General features: G+C 34.5%; 1 protein-coding gene across 6 annotated transcripts in view; it reads right to left on the bottom strand.

The window, feature by feature from the left end:
* WDR35 (WD repeat domain 35) overlaps positions 1-19,094 on the bottom strand; it is a 69,655-nt gene that overhangs the window by 17,132 nt on the left and 33,429 nt on the right. For all 6 annotated transcript variants that reach the window (XR_013403046.1, XM_015111777.3, XM_077960103.1 and 3 more), the window contains 7 exons: positions 16,584-16,728; positions 14,313-14,382; positions 11,023-11,076; positions 9,350-9,459; positions 8,677-8,887; positions 3,540-3,620; positions 76-212 (listed from right to left, as the gene is read on the bottom strand). Coding sequence is in view for 5 of the 6 variants with exons in the window: in XM_015111777.3 (XP_014967263.1) it covers positions 76-212; positions 3,540-3,620; positions 8,677-8,887; positions 9,350-9,459; positions 11,023-11,076; positions 14,313-14,382; positions 16,584-16,728 (808 nt within the window). In the remaining variant the exon portion in view is untranslated. The remainder of the gene's footprint in view (positions 1-75; positions 213-3,539; positions 3,621-8,676; positions 8,888-9,349; positions 9,460-11,022; positions 11,077-14,312; positions 14,383-16,583; positions 16,729-19,094) is intronic.

Raw genomic sequence — 19,094 nt, 5'->3', positions numbered from 1 at the left:
GAGCAGACGGACAGAGCTGAGACTTTAAAAGCCTACACCTGACATCTTGGGAGAGTTTGCTTTTTTTTTAAATACCAAAGTCGGGGGTGTGGATTGTCCTCTATGAACTGAGATGCATCTTTAATTCCAACCTTCTCAATCAGTGCTCGGCTATCTCGCAGAGACCGAATCTCAAAGTTAATTAGGTAATCCTTGTTTGGATGTTCTGGATCCTGAAAGTAAAGATGGAAATAAAAAAAAATTCAAATACTTGCTGTTAGAGTATGTGTTTCTTTTTTATATTAAAAACCAGAACAAAACAAAACAAGAAAAAAAACAGCATCGTATTGTGAGCAAAATAAGGAAGAGAAATCTTCATGTTTGGGTCTTCTGAGTTATTTGAAAAACACCCAAAACCCACAAGTGAAGTCCCTCCTGAGGCAATCAGGTAGCCTATGAGGAAAAGGGGACAGAGGAAAATGGCAGAAGGGGTCCCTCACAGTTAAGCATCCCTGTTTCCCTCTGCTCAGATTGATTTTTCACCTTAAATAAGATAACATATCTCAAAGATTCAGCACAATGCCTAGCTGTCCTATTTACAGTATTCAATATTCATTATCTCAGAACTGATCTAACGCTCTCCTGCTTCAGAACTTTGAACAGGTAAACCATCGTGACTGAATCACAGCACCCCAACTCTTTTCCGGCAACTGAATTACTTATTCATCTCCTCAACTCTTCTACCTGAGGCCAAGAATTGTGTCTTATTGGCTCTTAATAGTTGCTGAATTGATGAACAGATGAACTTTGGGTAAATCATTTTACCATTGAGAGCCTTCTTTATCTAAAAAACTTCACAAAATTCAATATAATCATCAATTACAGCAACAACACCACAGGCATTTTCATGCATTCTAGAGCTTAAGGCAATTGGAAATTTATCAGCCTTTCTTGAAAAACACTACTAATGATGAAATCCAGCCAACTAAAAGATTAATCAAAATTAAGAACTTATGTACAGAGAAAATGTAGTAAAAAGCTTTGAATTCATTTAAATATTAAGACTAAACAACTGGAAATTAGGATTATAAGACAAAATTAAAATGTTCTAAATCTTGACCATGTAAAAATAATATATCCACAAAAGGAAAAACAGAAGAAAATGTAAGAATGTTATCTTTTAGAGTGGAAAGACAATACTATTAAAAATTAAAATATAATTTAGACTAATAACTTCCTGTTTTTTCATAATTTTTCTTCTCAACCCAGGAAAATGGTATTGTTTGTAGTGGAAAAATACTATCAAAAAGTCTAGAATTCCTTTAAACTCACTTTCAGGTTATCTAATTAAATTAACACTAAAAAAGTAGATTGTACAATGATGCCATTTTTATAAAATTACTTCTGTTCATCCATCTAAATCTATCAAATCCATATTTCCATATATAACGTGCAGCTGTTAGGAATGATGTTCTGATGTTTAATCTAATGGTAATAACGAAAATATCTGAGTTGTGGGATTTACGGTTTTTTTAAACTTTTTTCAGTACTTTTCTGTACTGCTTGAATTCTACATAACTGTGCCATTTTTTTAAGCAATAAAGTATTCATTTTTAAAAATCAATTTAACCAACACTTTCTGAAAACCAACTCTATATCAGATGTTTGCTAGAGGTTAGGGATTCAAGAAGCTCACTCTCTATCAAACCATTAAATATATAAAAACAGACAAAATTTCAGTCACCTTAGTTTGACTCTACCCATTTATGACTGCTTTTTTAAAGGGCACTGGAAAAACCACATATTCGGGGAGAAAAAAAAAAGAAAGAAAGAAACACGGTCTTCTTTCCCTGAATCTTTTTGGGAAAGAAGACAAGCAGGAAACATGTTCTGGCTGGGCATGGTGGCTCACACCTGTAATCCTAACATTTTGGGAGGCAAAGCGAGAGTTTCACTTGAACCCAGGAGTTCAAGACCAGCCTTGGCCAACATGGCGAAACCCCATCTCTACAAAAAAAAAAGAAAAAAACACAAAAAATTAGCCAAGCATGGTGGCCTGTGCCTGGGACCCCAGCTACTCATGAGGCTGAGGTGGGAGGATCACTTGAGCTGGGGAGGCAGAGGCTACAGTGAGCCATGATGGCACCACTGCACTCCAGCCTGGGTGACAGAGAGAAACCCTGCTGAAAAAAAAAAAAAAAAAGACAACTTTCTTCACATGTGAGGAAAAGGAAAAAATATTATCTGGTGGTACTGTATTCAAGTTAAACAGGCAATGAAATAAGTTCATTAGTTTTACAAGTCATATACCTTAAACAAGGACAAGAAAAGTGCTATCCATATAGAGGAGAGTCAAATAGTCAAATCTGGAGGTTACATAATCCTAGGTAATAACAGCCCAGACTCCATTTTTGATGGCTGGCTGCTGACAGCTTTTAAACCTCACCCCTTCTTCTTCCCCTCTGCCTCATATGGGGCAAGCTAATGAGAAAGTCCAGATGCTCCTTACTTTGGGGCGCCAGTGAGTTTCAAACCACATAAGTCCCTATCCATTAAAATCCTTACCCCAGACCCACTCCCTAACTACTAAACAACAAAAAAACAACAAAAACACCCTCGAGCCAGTCTCCTGTCCCTGTGCTTTCCAGACATTTCAGACAGCTTGAGAAGCCTGCCCTTCTCTCTCCTAAAAAACCTCATTATGGAAGATACATTCTTGGTGTCTCTATGGTATCATCAATCTTTACATCCAAACCAAATTTTGGGTGGGGGCCCATCCTGTTGCTGCATGGTGGTTACGATATAGAAAAATGAAACTGGTTCACAAGAAAAGAGCCATAATTTACATATCAAACCCAAATATGAAAACCTGTTTCAAATTGCCACTAACTTCTGGAAATTTTAAATCTACTATCTCAATTCAAAAACTATATATATTACATAGAAAAAGTTAATGCTTTGACTAAAATGAAGGTAAAACTTATCTCAGTATATTCTTAGAGAAAAAAAATTCTCAAACGATGGTCAATGAAGGCCAATGCAGGGGTTCAAAATCATGTCTTGAATTTAAAAAAAGAATTATTTTACAAATCCTGAAAAAATGGAAAGACAGATCTCTAAAAAAAAGTTACTCGAGTATCTTAGAACTAGAAAAAGGCTAAACTCCTAAATAGTTCTTCAGTACATCATTATTACTACAAAAACAGTAACAGCAATTAGCACTCTTTTTTTTAAGCTCTCGCTTGGCCGTAGCATTGTGCTAATTGCTTTTCACACATTATCTTAAATGATGACAATCCTATAAGTAGTCGTATTATCCATATTTTATAAAGGCAATAACTGAGACTCATACATTTTTAACACCATTTACAGGAAAGGAAAGTGAAGCTCAAAAAGATGAGGGCACCCACCTAAAGGCTGAACAATAAGAGAGCAGGGCTGGGCCTGAGATACATCTGACTCCTGGGTCCACACTGCTAACCAGGATACTACACTGCCTGGTCCAGAAATAAATAATCCCCAGTCAAGCTAGCAACAGAAATGTAATTTTTAGGAATTACCTTTAATATCTCATCCAAAAGAACAGATTTAATTTCTAAATCCTCAAAATTACAAATATATCCAGAGGTCTGAATGGGTTCCTTTAAAGACAAAAACAAATATTATGTTTCATTATGTAAAATTTCCTCTCTTCTAACAGATCATGCTTTTAAATTTTATTATCAGAGGTTTCAGGTAAACAGAAGAGAGAATGTCATTAAAACCTATATACCCATAACCTAAGTAATTAACATTATGGTAAATATGCTTCATTTAACTTCTTGGCTGAAGTATTATAAAGTAAGTGCAGTAAATTACGAACATCATGATATTTTACCCCTAACTATTTCGTACATATCTTTAAAACATAAGAATTTTCTCTTACATGGCCACATTACTATGATCACACCTTATATAATTAATATTAATTCCCTAATAGCATGTAATATTCAATTCAATTTTCTCAATTAATAAAAAGTCTTACATAGCTTGAAAATTCTAATTCATGCAATTCAATATTAAAGTTAATTCTTCATAAAACTGATAAATGCTATATTTGTATGTAAGCCCATCTATCAAAGAAATCCCACACCACACTGAACAGTCTCTCCTCTGTAACATGAACCAGAGTGCATTCCCGATATATTTCCTACTCTTAAGACTTATTTGCCAATATGTAAGTGCATGAGACTGTTATACGTCTGCCTCTTATCTTAGTGTTATACAGGCTTGTTGAAGTAAAAAATAGGATATGCATATTATAAAGTAAAGTAGCTACCCTAGATCTTTAGTAGAAAAAAAGGTATCAATATTATATAGACAAAAATAAATAAACTGCCAATATACTTAATACCTCTAAGAATACTGTAAAAAAAATAGAATAATGTTGTCTGGTAATAGAAACAGTATCAGATTGCAATTTTTAAAACTATGTGTATGTATATATTTCATAAAGTAGAAAGTAACCAAAATCCAAATGAAATAACATTTCAAATTTGTAACTCTGAAAGTTGGTCCTTCACATATGATTCAGAAATTATAATAAAAAGAAGACACCAAAAAGATGAAAACAAGAGGTAAAAATGGAATCATATTTAGTTTGACTTTAGTATGTTTAAGAATGAGGCTCTTGTATGCATACTATAAGTGTTTTGAGGGTTTTTAAATGTTTTTCAGACTGGGCCTGATGGCTCATGCCTTTAATCCCAGCACTTTGGAAGGCTGAGACAAGAGGATCATTTCTGGCCTAGAGTTTGAGATCAGCTTGGCCAACACAGTGAAACACCATCTTTAAAAAAATAATAAAATAAAATAACTTTTTTTTTTTTTTTTTGAGACGGAGTCTCGCTCTGTTGCCCAGGCTGGAGTGCAGTGGCCGGATCTCGGCTCACTGCAAGCTCCGTCTCCTGGGTTCACACCATTCTCCTGCCTCAGCCTCCCAAGTAGCTGGGACTACAGGCACCCGCCACCTCGCCCGGCTAGTTTTTTGTATTGTTTTAGTAGAGACGGGGTTTCATCGGGTTAGCCAGGATGGTCTCGATCTCCTGACCTCGTGATCCGCCCGTCTCAGCCTCCCAAAGTGCTGGGATTACAGGCTTGAGCCACCGCACCCGGCCAAAAAAGTTGTTTTTCTTTTAAAAATTACAAATTGTTGAATAAAATATTCAAGTTACATAAGAAAATTTCATAAAACCCCTTTATTACCTTAAAAAAGGGTTGTATTACATAAAGGTAAATAATATGCTTTAAGAGCAAAAAACAAAGAATCAGAACAAAATTTAATTTAAAAAGGAAGCATATATAATAAGATATTTCTTATAGGGTATAGGGGCCTTTTGTATACCTCGATTATTTTGATACTATATGTAAATCAAATATATTTGTATAAACATGTTTATCATTAGAAATTTTTTTTATTTTTGGCTAGACAGTGCAACAAAACAAGATAATCAAAAGATAAACTCACGAAAGTTGATCTATGGAAAAAAAAATACTACCAAAGAGAAAGGGAGAAAGATGGAGAGAGAGAAATAAAAAACTAAGAGTTTCAAAAATAATCTGATTATTAATGCATAAGTAAATACACACATTCATGCAATTCAGATTTTAAAAATTCAACTTCTGCTGGAATTAACCAATTTTCTTTAGTTTCCAAAATTCATTAGCTAACTATTCACACACTTCATTTAAATACGAAGTTTCAGACCAGCAGGGTCTCACCTAAGCAGTATACAAGATATTTCTTTTTATTAAAAAGTTTCCAAAGCTTTAATAATCTATACTACACCAAGAAATATTGGCACCTTTATTCAGCACACAAATCAGAAGGCCTCATAATATGTACCACATAATGAATATCCTGAAGTACCCTTATTTGTCCTACAATTTTAGTGTATTGTGACATACTGAGGTTTGCATATACCTAAGTGAATTTAGGGATTACATTACCTAATTTTAGCTAACCCTCACAAACTGGACAAGCGGCTTAAAAAGCTTCTTGCAAAGAATTTGTAAATTAAAAGTAATATTAATAATGCAAGCACAAGCCAACAAGGAAAGGTAGAACAGACACCTCTCTTACTCCTAGTACAGATCCTTGTGTCAGTCATATTATGACATGAAAACAATGACAATCCTATCAGTTCTGACCAAAAGTCAGCAAGGTCAAAGTTATCAAGTAGACTATTTGAAACGTGAGACTTTTATCCACTAAGTTAACAAAACCTTGCTCTAAAATCTGCATTATGCGGACATACTAGCTAATGTAACATTAGCATGAACCATAGCAATTAGCATGACTTATAAAAATAAAGTTATATCATCCAGTAAAATTTATTTTTCTCATTCTTTTAAAATTTCTATTTTGGCCCATGATTCATAATATATTAATATGGTAGGTCATGTAAATAATTTCTAAATAAATATGTATATATAAAAGCATATATTCAAAAGTTTGGGAGCACCTTGTTTGAAAAAGAAGCAAATGTACAAAAATGAGAGTCTGATTGATGAAATTATGAGATATGAAAGAAACGTGAATATGAAATTGTAGTGCCAATGAGAAGGAAGAGCCAAGAAAAAGAACAAAAGAGCACAATCAGTACCTTCACAGGGTCACTGGAGAGGAAAATGATCAAGCAGGGAATATCAACATTAAATATTCATCTCCTAATTCTCAAAAAAAATGTACTTTATCAGTGAATTAAAACTTCGCACACAGATGGCATCTTTTTCTCTCAAATAATCTGAAGACTTACAGCTTAAATAAAGGTATGAATTTAGAATTCTTAACAACACTCAAAAGGATAAAAATATATTCTACTATTACCTGTCAAACAATAACTTATCTCCTAAACAATAACACAGAATACTATGTCCTGAAGGAACATACTATTAAATGTAGCTCAGCAGATCCTGTAAAACAGATCTTCTCTGATTTGAAGAGATCATGTTCTTACATGATCAATTAGCAGCTAGAAAAGCAAATGAGCAGAGCAGCTAAACCAGTTGCGACCACAGAAAGCCAGTGTCCTTGTGAATGAAAAGAACAGAACAGCATCATTTATAAAGAAATCCAGACAGTGGGAAGGTTGTAAGAAATCCATCTAGCTCTAAATCTAACAGAAATCGAACTACATGCCAAACCAGAAAACAAATTCAAATTAAAAAATAGTATGTTTTTAAAAGGTTGTTCTGTTAAAACTACTTAAGAAACTCTTTCCACCAGGCAAAAATTTCACTTGTACCAGACTGACCATGTGTGCTATAGACACATTATGAGCAGCCAGATATAACAAACATTCTCCCTTTTCCAGGCATATGATTTGTGACTTAGTATGAGCAGGGCAAAGGATAGAAAAGACTCTTAACATTCAAAAAGTATTCTACTCCCATCCTCAAGGTTATCCTGTGATTACCTGTCAAATTCCCACAATTGTTTTGTGGCAAGGATTAAATTTCCCTTGGACCCCTGAAAGAAGCCCATGCTTACAGGTCAAATGCAACAGCCCTGAATCTGAATGCCTTTCCTTTGAACCATTTCTCAGGGTCGAAGAATCACAAAGATCCTAAGACTTGCAAAAGCCTTAACAGAACCTTTGACAGCACTTTACATCAGGGCATTTTACATCCAAAATTCCTGAGAAGGGCTCAAACGGGGAAATGTGAAAATAATTTAGGATATGAAAGGAGCAAACAGTTTACCACTAAATAAATTACTCCAGAAACCCTTTGGCAGCTCAGGGGCCCAAGCATGCAATTTCTTCCCAAGAAGGAAGCTATACATGCAAACAAATGGAAATTAACGATATAAAGCATTTATTAACTTATTCCTTATTATTTACAAGAGTAGAGTGCAGCAGGAGTACAGAAAATTCCAAATTTTAATCCATTACTAATTCAAAAGTCATTTAAAAGATTTATCTTCTTAATGATATTTTGATTAGATTACCACTCAGATTATTTTGTATTTCCTAAATACAACAGCTGACAGTTGGCCAGAGTCAACTAAGTGACAGGAAAATCCAGAGCATAGAAATTAGCTGATGTGAGCCACAAGCAGAAAATCAAAATATAACCTTAAAAATGGGAACAGAGGGGGCTTCCTCATACCCAAAAAAGAGATTAATCACTGCCTGGACTTGCATACTTTCAAGAATATCTGGGTTAAGAAAGAACACATATTTGTGAGCAATATGATAAATGTAAACAGAAATAAGACAAAGTAAGCACAGAATAAAGTGAATAAAGAGACAGAAAAGAATGAATGGACAAGGAAATTTGAAAACTGTATTTTTTTTATTAGGTTCTTTTAAGAAATTCTGGTAGATAAGACTACTGACTTTCTTTGTTTTCTTAAGTTTGACAAGGAAAAAAAAGGACTAGTGACCATGGCTCCACCTTTTTAGAACAGATAAATAAATGCCTAGGAAGTACTTTTCGGAGAAACTAGAGAATATTTAATAGATAAGCATTTTCTCACCTAAGACCGAATATTTTTAAAATCCACAGAAATGTTCCTATTTATTTTCAGAAATTCATGCTGCCATGTTGGCACTGCTGTTCAACAAACTTCTTAAAGAAACAAGGGGGAATCATCCAGGTTTTTATATTTGGCTCATTATTTATAGACTGTTAACACTCATTGCTTGTTTTTACCTCAGGATCCAAGTTTCTGAAAACATACATTCTTGTCTTCTCCATCATTGCAAACAAATCAGGATTATCTTTGGCCCACTTCATATCCCAGACATCTCTTCGCTCCAATTTTAACAACTCTCCAACTACTTGCTGTCCTGTACTGTCCGTTACTCGAGCATCCAAGTCAAAGAAAGTCAGAACTCCTGAGATATCTATGATAGCAAGACGGCTAAAAATAATGCAATTGGAGAAAAGGAAAAAACTATAAAATTACTATCAGCAATCATGAGAATAATTACCTACAGCCATTCTTCTTCAAAATCAGATTATCAGAAGCCTGGAATACAGTAGAAATGGCTTAAATTTTTTTAAATAAATTTGATACAAGATATGGACTGCTCTCCATTTTGCTCTCTTCTGAGGAAAATGTATCCAAAGAGATGAAACCAACGGGTATTAAATATAAAATAATCTCAATGCTTTTAAGTTTTATGAGTAAAAATTATACTAGTACTTCCATATGCCCCATTAAAGATATTTAAACCAAATGCAGTATAAAATAAAACCATACTGAATTTTAAGACAAGTTCAATAGACACACCCATCTTCACATTTATTACATATAAATCTAACAATCCCAACTGATAATTCCTAAGTCTAACATCTACATGAGCAGAGTTTTCAGGCTTACCTAGAGTTGCAATTCAAGGATAACTGGTAGCCTCGACAATTAAGGGAATATTTTTGAATCAAACCAACATTAGGTAGACTGTATCTCTGAATGGTGCCAGATTCACGACCCTATGGAAATTACTTTTGATTACTTAATTAAGCATACGTGTATCATAATATTAAACTACAACTATCTCTCTATATGTCTATACATTTGTCTTAAAACCAAAGTGATGTCACAGCAAATTCTCAATTCTAATAACGAATCATGTTCTTAAGTATATATTTATCTACTAATTTAATTAAACCTTTTTCAAACAGCTGAAGTATTCTAATTTTTTTTCATGTAATACTTTAGTAATACACAAATTCTTCTATCACAAGGAAAAAAATCTAAAGTTATTTATATTTGTTATCTAGGTTAATATTCAGGGCACATTAAAAGCTAAAACATAAAGTACTTGTTGAGTTAAATTACATACATATATGAAAAATCAACAGAAGATCATATGAAATAACTGTTATGAAAGTCTAGGTTTTTATCCTATAGCCATCCATCTGATACTAGTTTTTAGCAAAAGGAAAGATGATCTGAATGCAGTGATACCATGAGTATTAGTTTAAATATGTTTGAAAAAAAAAGCAGCATATAATTGTCTACACAACTCAGGGCAAATCTTAAAGTTGACAGATCAACAGTAAGTACAATGCCATGAGAGAACTGTGGGTTTTAAACCTTGGCTGCCTCAGGCCATGGCAATGGGACAAAGTGGAAGCCTCCACACAGCTGATCTTTACCTCTCCTCTTTTTAATCAGAGAACCACTGCTTTTGCAGCTGGGTCTCATGAGGGCTTATCAGAAACAAGGAAATACTATAGAAATATTATGCTCTTAAGATTTTCCTCCCATAAAATTAGCTAATGGCTGAGGAATGTAACTAGAACTGGAATATATACTATTAAGGTTTTGTTTACATAATTCAAATGCAATAACTCCAGCAGCATTACTGTATTAAAGTAAATATTTATTTCTAAAATTAATATTTTCAAATCTTAGAGGTCAAGAGAAGACACTATGTCATTGATTCTATCTGAAAAATTCAGCTGAAATTTGCCATAGGTTTCTCTATTTTACTGGCTGGCAAACATGTTACCTCGTCATTCTAAGTCTTACGAAAGTAGCTGAGCCAAAGCACTTTCTCCAACATAAAATACCCGGCTACACAGAGGAAGAAACTTTCTAATACCTACTACCACCATGCAATCTGCCCCACATCCATCAACCTCCCACAGGACTCATTCCACTCAGTGTTAGAAACTGTAAGTGTAGCCTGTCTTCTCGTCTGGTCATCATTCTATTGCTTTCATAAATAGCTATTTTTGCAAATGGTTAATAATTTGTGAGGAAAGCTTTAAAACTTTCTTATTTCTTATACTGAACTTATATTCAGGGTACAGTAAAACTTGGGGTGCCCATAAGATGATATTCAAAACTTTACTGTAATTTTTTTTTTTAGAGACAGGGTTTCACTGTGTTCTCAGTCTGGTTAGCAACTCCTGGCCTCAAGCAATCCTCCTGCTTCAGCTTCTCAAGTAATTGTGATTACAGACATGGGGCACACATCTGGCTCCTAGAGTATTTTTATAATTTAAACAATTATTATTCATAAAATAAGTTTTTGCAAAACTTACCACAATCAATATCTTATCTGATGCAGTTATGGCACAAATTGGATCCCTTGTGCCCTAAAATAAGTTAATCAATCATTACTATTCAACAAACATTTATTGAATAACTAATCTGGTACAAGGTAATATGCAATTCACTAAGCAGTCAATGTTTATTAACTTAACCAACATTTATTTACTGAGCACCTACTATGTGCCAAACACTGAACTAAGCACTAGAGATATTCCGATGAAATCTTTACCCTCAGAGATTACTCAAAAGTCTATTGGGGAAGACAGTGAACTAAACACCTCCTTGCAGGACAGTATGATAAAAGAAGAGGTAGAAACAGAGGTTATGAGAGCACAGAGAAAGGAGTATCTAACTTACACCAAGACAGGCAAAAAGCTGAGCTCAGGCCTAAAAGAGAAACAGACAGCAGAAGGGTCAGCACATATTAAATTGAGGAAATGTAGGAAGGCATTGCACTGCAACAACCTGGACAAGTCTCTAGGGCATTACATTTAGTGAAAAAAGCCAACCTCAAAAGGTGACATACTATATGATTCTATTCATAAAACATTCTCCAAGTAACAAAACTACAGAGATGGAGAACATATTAGTGATTGCGAGGGGACAAGGATGGGGCTGGGCCCAGCTACTTGGGAGGCTGAGGCAGGAGAATCGCTTGAACCCAGGAGGCGGAGGTTGCAGTGAGCTGAGATCACGCCACTGCACTCCAGCCTGGGCAACAGTGCAAGACTCTGTCTCAGAAAAAAAAAAAAAGAAAAAGAAAAAGAAAAGAAAAGAAAAAGAAAAAGAAAAGAAAATAGAAAAGAAAAGAAAAGAAGAGATAAGATCCCTTATGGTGATAAAACTAGATAAACCTACACACACACCTATTAGCACATATAAAAACGGCTGAAAACTGAATAAGCTCATAGTCTAGTTACAGTACTGTGCCAACGTCAGTTTCCTGGTTTTGATACTCTACCGCACGTATATAAGATGTCACCACTGAAGAAAGCTGAGTAATGGGACTCTTTCTGCAATTTTCTATTAGCCTACAATTATTTCAAGATAAAATGTTTTTTATTAAAAATTTAAAAAACCAGTGTGATATATTCAGGAAATCTCAAGTTGTTTGCCACAGCTGGTATCTGAGGAATATGCTGGGAAGTGGGCCAGGGAGGCGGAGTAGTTGTGGCTATTTATACTTTACTCTGAAAAATATGGGGACTTACAGAAAGCTTATAAATGGGGAGGAACTATATGTAACATGATTAGATTTATATTTTAGAAAGGTTGTAATGGTCAGAAGTATGATAAATGGACTGGCATAGTGGGGATGGGGAAAACTGAAAGTAGAGAGACTATTCTGTTCAATATGGTAGCCACTAACCTGATGTCACCATTTAAATGTAAACTTCCATTAATGAGAGTGAAATACAATTTAAAATTCAGTTCTTCAGCTGAACTAGCGATATTTTAAGTACTCAATAGCCACATATGGCTAGTGGCTACTGCACTGGAGAACAAAGATATATAGTATTTCCATTATCACAAGAAGTTCTATTGGGCAGTGCTAGATGGAAATTATTGCAGTGATGTAGGCAGAAACTAATAGCAGACCAAACTGATACAGAGATGGAAAGGGGAAGGCCAATTTGAAAGAAATTTAAGAGACAGAATCAAGATGACTTGGTGATTTATTAGACATGGAAAGCAAGAGAAAATGAGTTCTCATGATTCTTGCGGAGATAGTGAAGCCAACCACTGATATATAGAATATATATGGAGAAATGAATTGGGAGGGAAGCTGAGTTCAGCCTCAGACAGATTAAACTTGGGGTGCTTTTGAGCTGCTCAATTTCTTGCTATCCAGACGGCAAGAAATACGTTATTCAGAAATCAAAAAAACTCAACATTGGAAAAATACATATTAGAGTCATTGGCATATGGTTAAAGGGGTGGATTTCAATAAGAACACTAAGAAGAGTGTATTAATAGGTTTTTTTTTTAAAAAAAAAAAAAAAGGGTAGATGGCTTAGGGCTAGACATTAGGGAACATCACAATAAGTGATGCACAGATGAACCCTTGACAAAGAAGGCTCAGAAGGAAAAGCTAGAGACAAAGCCAGGAGTGTGGTTTCATGAAAGCCAAGAAGAAAAAAGTAGTCATTAAAAATATTAAATGTAATGTGTAGATCAAATAATACAAAGACAGAAAAAGACCTATTGGACTCGGCAATTCAAAGTCTTCTGAAAACCAGAATGCAATGAAGTGCAGATGGAATGCACAGTAGGGGAAAGATGAATACAGAATAATCTTTCAAGAAACTCAGCTATGAAAGGAGGAAGAGAGAACGCCGTAGCTGGAAGAAAATACATGATTGACAATGGAAACTTCTGTTGTTTTTAAGATGGCATCTATTTTAATTGATGTGAGGGTACAGGGGAAAAGCTGGTTGATGATGAATCAATTTCCCAAAAGTTCCCTATCAAAGAGACTGTTTCTTATTCACCAGTAGATTCCCAGTACCTACTCCAATGTCTCACACTTAATAGACATTCAGAAAATACTTAATTAAAAAAATGGACGGATACATAGATGACTAGATGAACTCTTGCATGTTCTAGCAGATACATCACTAGATCTGCTGTAAAAAAATGAAGCTTGAACCCTTGCTTTGTTACTTAATCATTTTATGATCCTGAGTAAATCAGTGAACTTCTCTATCAGTTTTCTAACCTATAAGAGAGGAGATGGCATGCTGCTTGACTTACAGAGTTTTGAGCATCGGATAAGAAATGAGACAACAGTTTTATAAACAATAGGCACTACTTTAAATACTCTGAGAAAACCATTTCAAAAACTACTGACTGAAATAGCAAATTATATTAGTTTCTAAACAAAAGCACATTTTCATAAAGAAACAGTTAACTATCTGCAAAATATGTGCACTCACTAATACGCCAGGGATGACAGATCAATCCATGGTAGATGGACAGATAAAGACACAGACAGATGGGAAGGTGTGAGGAGGGGAGGAGGAGTTATGTTTTCCAATATTTTTAGATAATACACTTTTCTAAGTAGTATATTAGCCACTTATCACCATCTACCATCTTTATTTCAGTCCAAGAATTTTTAAGATCTAGGAAAAGGTTTTCAGAAGAGAATTATTTTAAATAATTGCTAAAATAATATCCTATTCACTGGGAACAAATTATTTTTCAGGTTTCAAAATAAAATTATAATATTTCAAATCTACAGATATTAACATTTTCTAGAAAAATTAAAATCACCTACTTGAATGGCTTTACTATAATCAAGCACACCATCCATTGATCCAGAAGGGGTATCATCAACATGATAAATTCTGCAAAAAAGATCAGAATTTCAAAGAAAGTTTAAGTATAATTTATACTATTTCATAATCTCTAGAATAAACGACTAGATAACATCAATTAATACTTTTATTTATATAAAAATTCTGATTATTTTAGAGCATTCTCAACACAGTTAAATCTTAATGAAGATAAAAATTATCTACCAGGTGTTTACTAGTTATACAAATGATATGCTCCTGAAAGCTGTACCAAAAACATATCTGAACATTGAATCATATATTCCCAATGAATTTCATTAAGCCCAGAGAGATATTTTACCTTACGCTCCATATGAACATCAGTGAAGAGTAACATCTAATTCACTAGCTTTCTCTGTTGTTTCTCCATAATTTCTCTTCTATCAGTGTGTTTAATGAAAGTAAACTTAAGTGGATTTAGGAGGTTCTAACTAATGGAACTTCTGCACTGAAGTAAAGAAGCTTTTCCTACCCTTTCCTGTATTAGGAAGAGGTATCACTTCTGGACATCCACTGTCTCTCTAGTACCGGTACCTGTATTATTATTTTTTAAATAAATTTAAGGGGTATAAAAGTACAGTTCTGTTATATGGATATATTGAGTAGTGGTGATGTCTGGGCTTTTAGTGCAACCATGACCCAAGTAATGTACATTGTACACATTAAGTAATTTCTTATCCCTTACCCCCTACAACCCTCCCACCCTTCTGAGTCTCCAATGTCTATTATTCCACATTCTATGTCCATGTGTACACATTATTTAGCTTCCACTGGTGACCTTTGGCAAATAATTTAAGCTCATGTGTCTGTTTCCTCTCTGTAAAACAAGAATAATGAGCACTGATTAGATTTATGAAAGTGTCTCGCACATAAGAAGTACCCAATAAATGTTGGCTGTTATCACCATCATCAACTGTACTTTAGAGATGAGGAAACTGAGTTCTAGGGGGAACCTGCTCAAAGTTATTCAAACCAGCACACATATCCCAGGTAGAAATATAAGGAAATGCTGCCTTCTTGATTTAAACAAAAGTCAGAATCTCTTTAGCAGACTACAAGCAGACACTCTGGAGAGGATAGGCTTTTTGCCCCAACTTTGTCCTAAGATCTATGTTCTCCCACAAGATTGTAGGCCTCTGCTCATTACTGCTACCACGGTAAGTCCTACCAGCATGAGGACTACAACATACTGCCCTCAAAGAAGCCAAAGGTTCTTTCCATTTGGTCTTCCAGCAACACTGAGAACACAAGATATAACATTTTTCAATGTTTTTTTCCTGCCTCCACATGAATTCGCATACCCAACATACTTTTACTGAGGATCCACCTCCTAACCTAGCACATGAGTGAGTCTTAAAGGGAAGACAAGGGGAGTCTGCATTAAGATCTCAAGGGTGTGAAGGAAGATAATGATTTGAAAAAACACCTAGCATTTCTGTCATGACTCTACCACTCACTTCCGCCAACACAGGCCTATGTTCCCATTAAGAATCCTTAGGTTAAAACATTCAACAAAATGCTTTACTTACAGGCTTAGAGTAACAGCAGCAGAACAGCAAACACAGAGTATCACTAATGGAGACAACAAACTTACAAAACACCGTAAATGCTTCTTCAGTTTGAGGGGAATCCCTCTCTCCTGGCTTCTAACCTATCTACTATGTGGCAGAGCCCTTTTTACCCCACTTACTAGAAGTAATTCCAACTCCAGACTCCTTGGAAATCAGGGCAAGAAAAAGAAGCTAAGTCCCCAGTTCACCCCACCTAAAGACTTCTTCCATATGTGTGTCTAAAGGCCTGCCTTTCCTCTGGTCACTGATATTAGAATCACCCCACCCTCTTGGGAAGACCTATACCACTAACGTATAGGAATAAAGCCTTAGTTAGATCCTTGGATCTCAAGCAAACAATCATATTTTAGTATAGCATATTAACTCTAATCTGGTGGGAAGGGTGAGTGAGGACAGCCATTTCCTTATAAAAACACAGCCTTCCAATCTTTATCTCTAAGGGCTTTCTTTGATTACACCATGCCACCTCTCTTTATTTTAATAAATTTAAACACATAAATTTTAAAGATAATCAAATTAATTGAAAAAACATTTCTACTAATCAAGACACTACAGTTATTAAGCATGACAATTTATAATTACTATGTCTGACTTAAATGTGGTATGGTTGAGCTACTAAAAAGTATGTATCAAAAGATATACCTTTCTCTCCCTTCTTTTCGAGACCGTGTGATCTGATTAATTTCCAATGCTGTGAGCTTCTTTGCCACACGATATTGCCAGGTATAAAATGCTTCTTTCGAGGCTGCTATCACATGGGTTTTTGTCATTGCAACAAACAGTGGTACTGTTAAAAATAACATTAAGATAATTTACAGTTATACAGAATTGCAAAATGTTTGTGCTGCAAAGGCCTTTAGCAATCACGGAGTTCAACGCCTTATTTTACAGGCAATATACCCCCACATAGTCTCAAAATACCCACACACGGTCTCTGAAATCAGAAAAGAATCAAAAGCTTGTAGAATCATACAAAAATACTAACTCAAAATAAATCAAAGACTCAATTGCAAGAGCTAAAACCATAAACACTAAAAAGAAAACTTGGGAGTACATCTTTATGACCTTTGGTCAGGCAATAATTGGCTTCTTAGATATGACACCAAAAACACAAATGACAAGAGAAAAATTAGACAAATTGGAGTTCATTAAAATTAAAAACATTTGTGCTTCAAGGGACACTATCAAGAAAGAAAAGAAAAATCTCCCAAGTCCCTTCCTAAGGAATATATTCTTCTAAACAAATAATTTTTAAATTCCTAATATGTATTGGAAATATATTCTCCCAAGCAAATAGTTCTTTTCATCTGCCCCATTTCTTAGAGAATATTTAATTGAACTCCTACTGTATATCCTTTTATGAAGTAGATAGTCTCATCAAATCCATCTTATAGATAAATAAACAGAGGTTTAAAGAAGTAGAACAACTTGCCCAAGGTCACAAAACACAAAATAAACAACATAAAATTAAACACTCATACAAAATACATAAAAGCAAAAAACTCCTTCAAAAACAGATTATACTGTTTTCTGAATTCATGAACAATCAAAACAGTGTAAAACTTAATTTTTCTATTATAAATACTATGCAATGTAATCATTAATATGGCCGGAATAAAGACATAATGTTACTAGGAGGTACCATTTATAGAATTCTTGCCAGAGTGCAGACAAAGGGCATGGGAGGCAGCAAGAGACTTAGAAACTGAACAAAGAATTAGAAACTAGTCTGATAGTTCGATGTTAACTGAGTGTGTTAACAACTCAGGGATTCAAATTCAATAATTTTTATATGCTAAATAACTCAGTCCAACTGAGTAATTTTTTTAAAAATTCTTTTTTCACTGTAACTGTCAAGATTTTTTCATTCAAAATACTATTACCAACCTCTGGAGGGAGCTCAAAGCCTTTCTTGGAAGGAGCACTTTGCTGAAAGCCATGCATGGAGAATGACAGCAAAGCCTCCAGGGTGTGCTCCTGCCAGGTCAGGCTGCACTCTCCTTTCCCTGACCTGGTCTTCACTAAATCTTAAGACATTTGTTAAATATTCAGTAAATTCCACTATGGATACTCGAATGCTGGTAACTATTACGCCCTTACTGTAATTTGAAGCAAGTTTGTATACCTTAACTGCTTTCTAATAAAATATCATGTTTTCCTAAGTATGTAAAAGCATTCTTCCAACCAATGTTTACCTACAATTATAAATTACACTCATGTTCCTTTCTTTTTGATAGAACCTAAATACTCACAAGGGTTTATCATTAGCCTGACTACTTCAAAATTAAAATGTTAGTGGTTCAAGGTAAGAGTCAGACTTCTTGGATTCAAATGACAGGCACTTGCTAATTCTGTGGTCTTGAATAAATTATTTGTTCTCTCTGAACGTCAGTTTACTTACTGTAAGTTGCAGATAATAATAATGCCAACCCTACAGAGCTGTTTTAAAATTTAAGAGAGATAACAATATAAATATCATATAAACATATAGCATAGCACAGAGCCTGGCATAGAGTAAATGCTTAATAATACTTTTAAAAGACAGTATTTATTGAATGTTTAAAAATATACGACAGGCAGTGTTCTAAATATATAACATATATTAACTCACAAATTCCCTATAAGGTAAGCATTATTATCCTCATTCAGCAGATAAAGAAACTGAGGAATGTGAATTTGCCCATATCACACAGCTAGAAAGTAGTAGAGCTGGACACAAACCTGGTCAATCTGGCTCCAGAAACTGCTCTTAACTACTAGAGCAGACTGACCCTCACTAAGGATTAAGAAGTATTAGTTAGACATGGTTGCTATTATTCTTTTCATTTTTATCACCTACATAGGATTTTATAATAAAACTATATATAAATTCTCAGTTACTACAAAAAATACAAATATATCTGAAAAATATGTTCTTTTGAATCAGTAAGTTGGTGATTTCAGCAAATTCATATGGGTAGATAATCCTATCTATATATATTTTGCTAGATCTTTATTAAGATTCATCCCACCTAGACTAAGCTTCTACGAAAAGCAAAACAAAATTGTAACAGATACACTGTTTTAGGACAAGAACACAGCCTAGATGAAAGCCCTCCATGCCCTTTTTGACTGTTCAATATCTGAAAAGAAAAAAATTTGAAATATCTAGAA

Source organism: Macaca mulatta, chromosome 13, assembly GCF_049350105.2.
Source record: "Macaca mulatta isolate MMU2019108-1 chromosome 13, T2T-MMU8v2.0, whole genome shotgun sequence".
Taxonomy (NCBI): Eukaryota; Metazoa; Chordata; class Mammalia; order Primates; family Cercopithecidae; genus Macaca; species Macaca mulatta.
The sequence above is the reverse complement of the archived record's forward strand: the minus strand, read 5'-3'. Positions and strand labels throughout refer to the sequence as shown.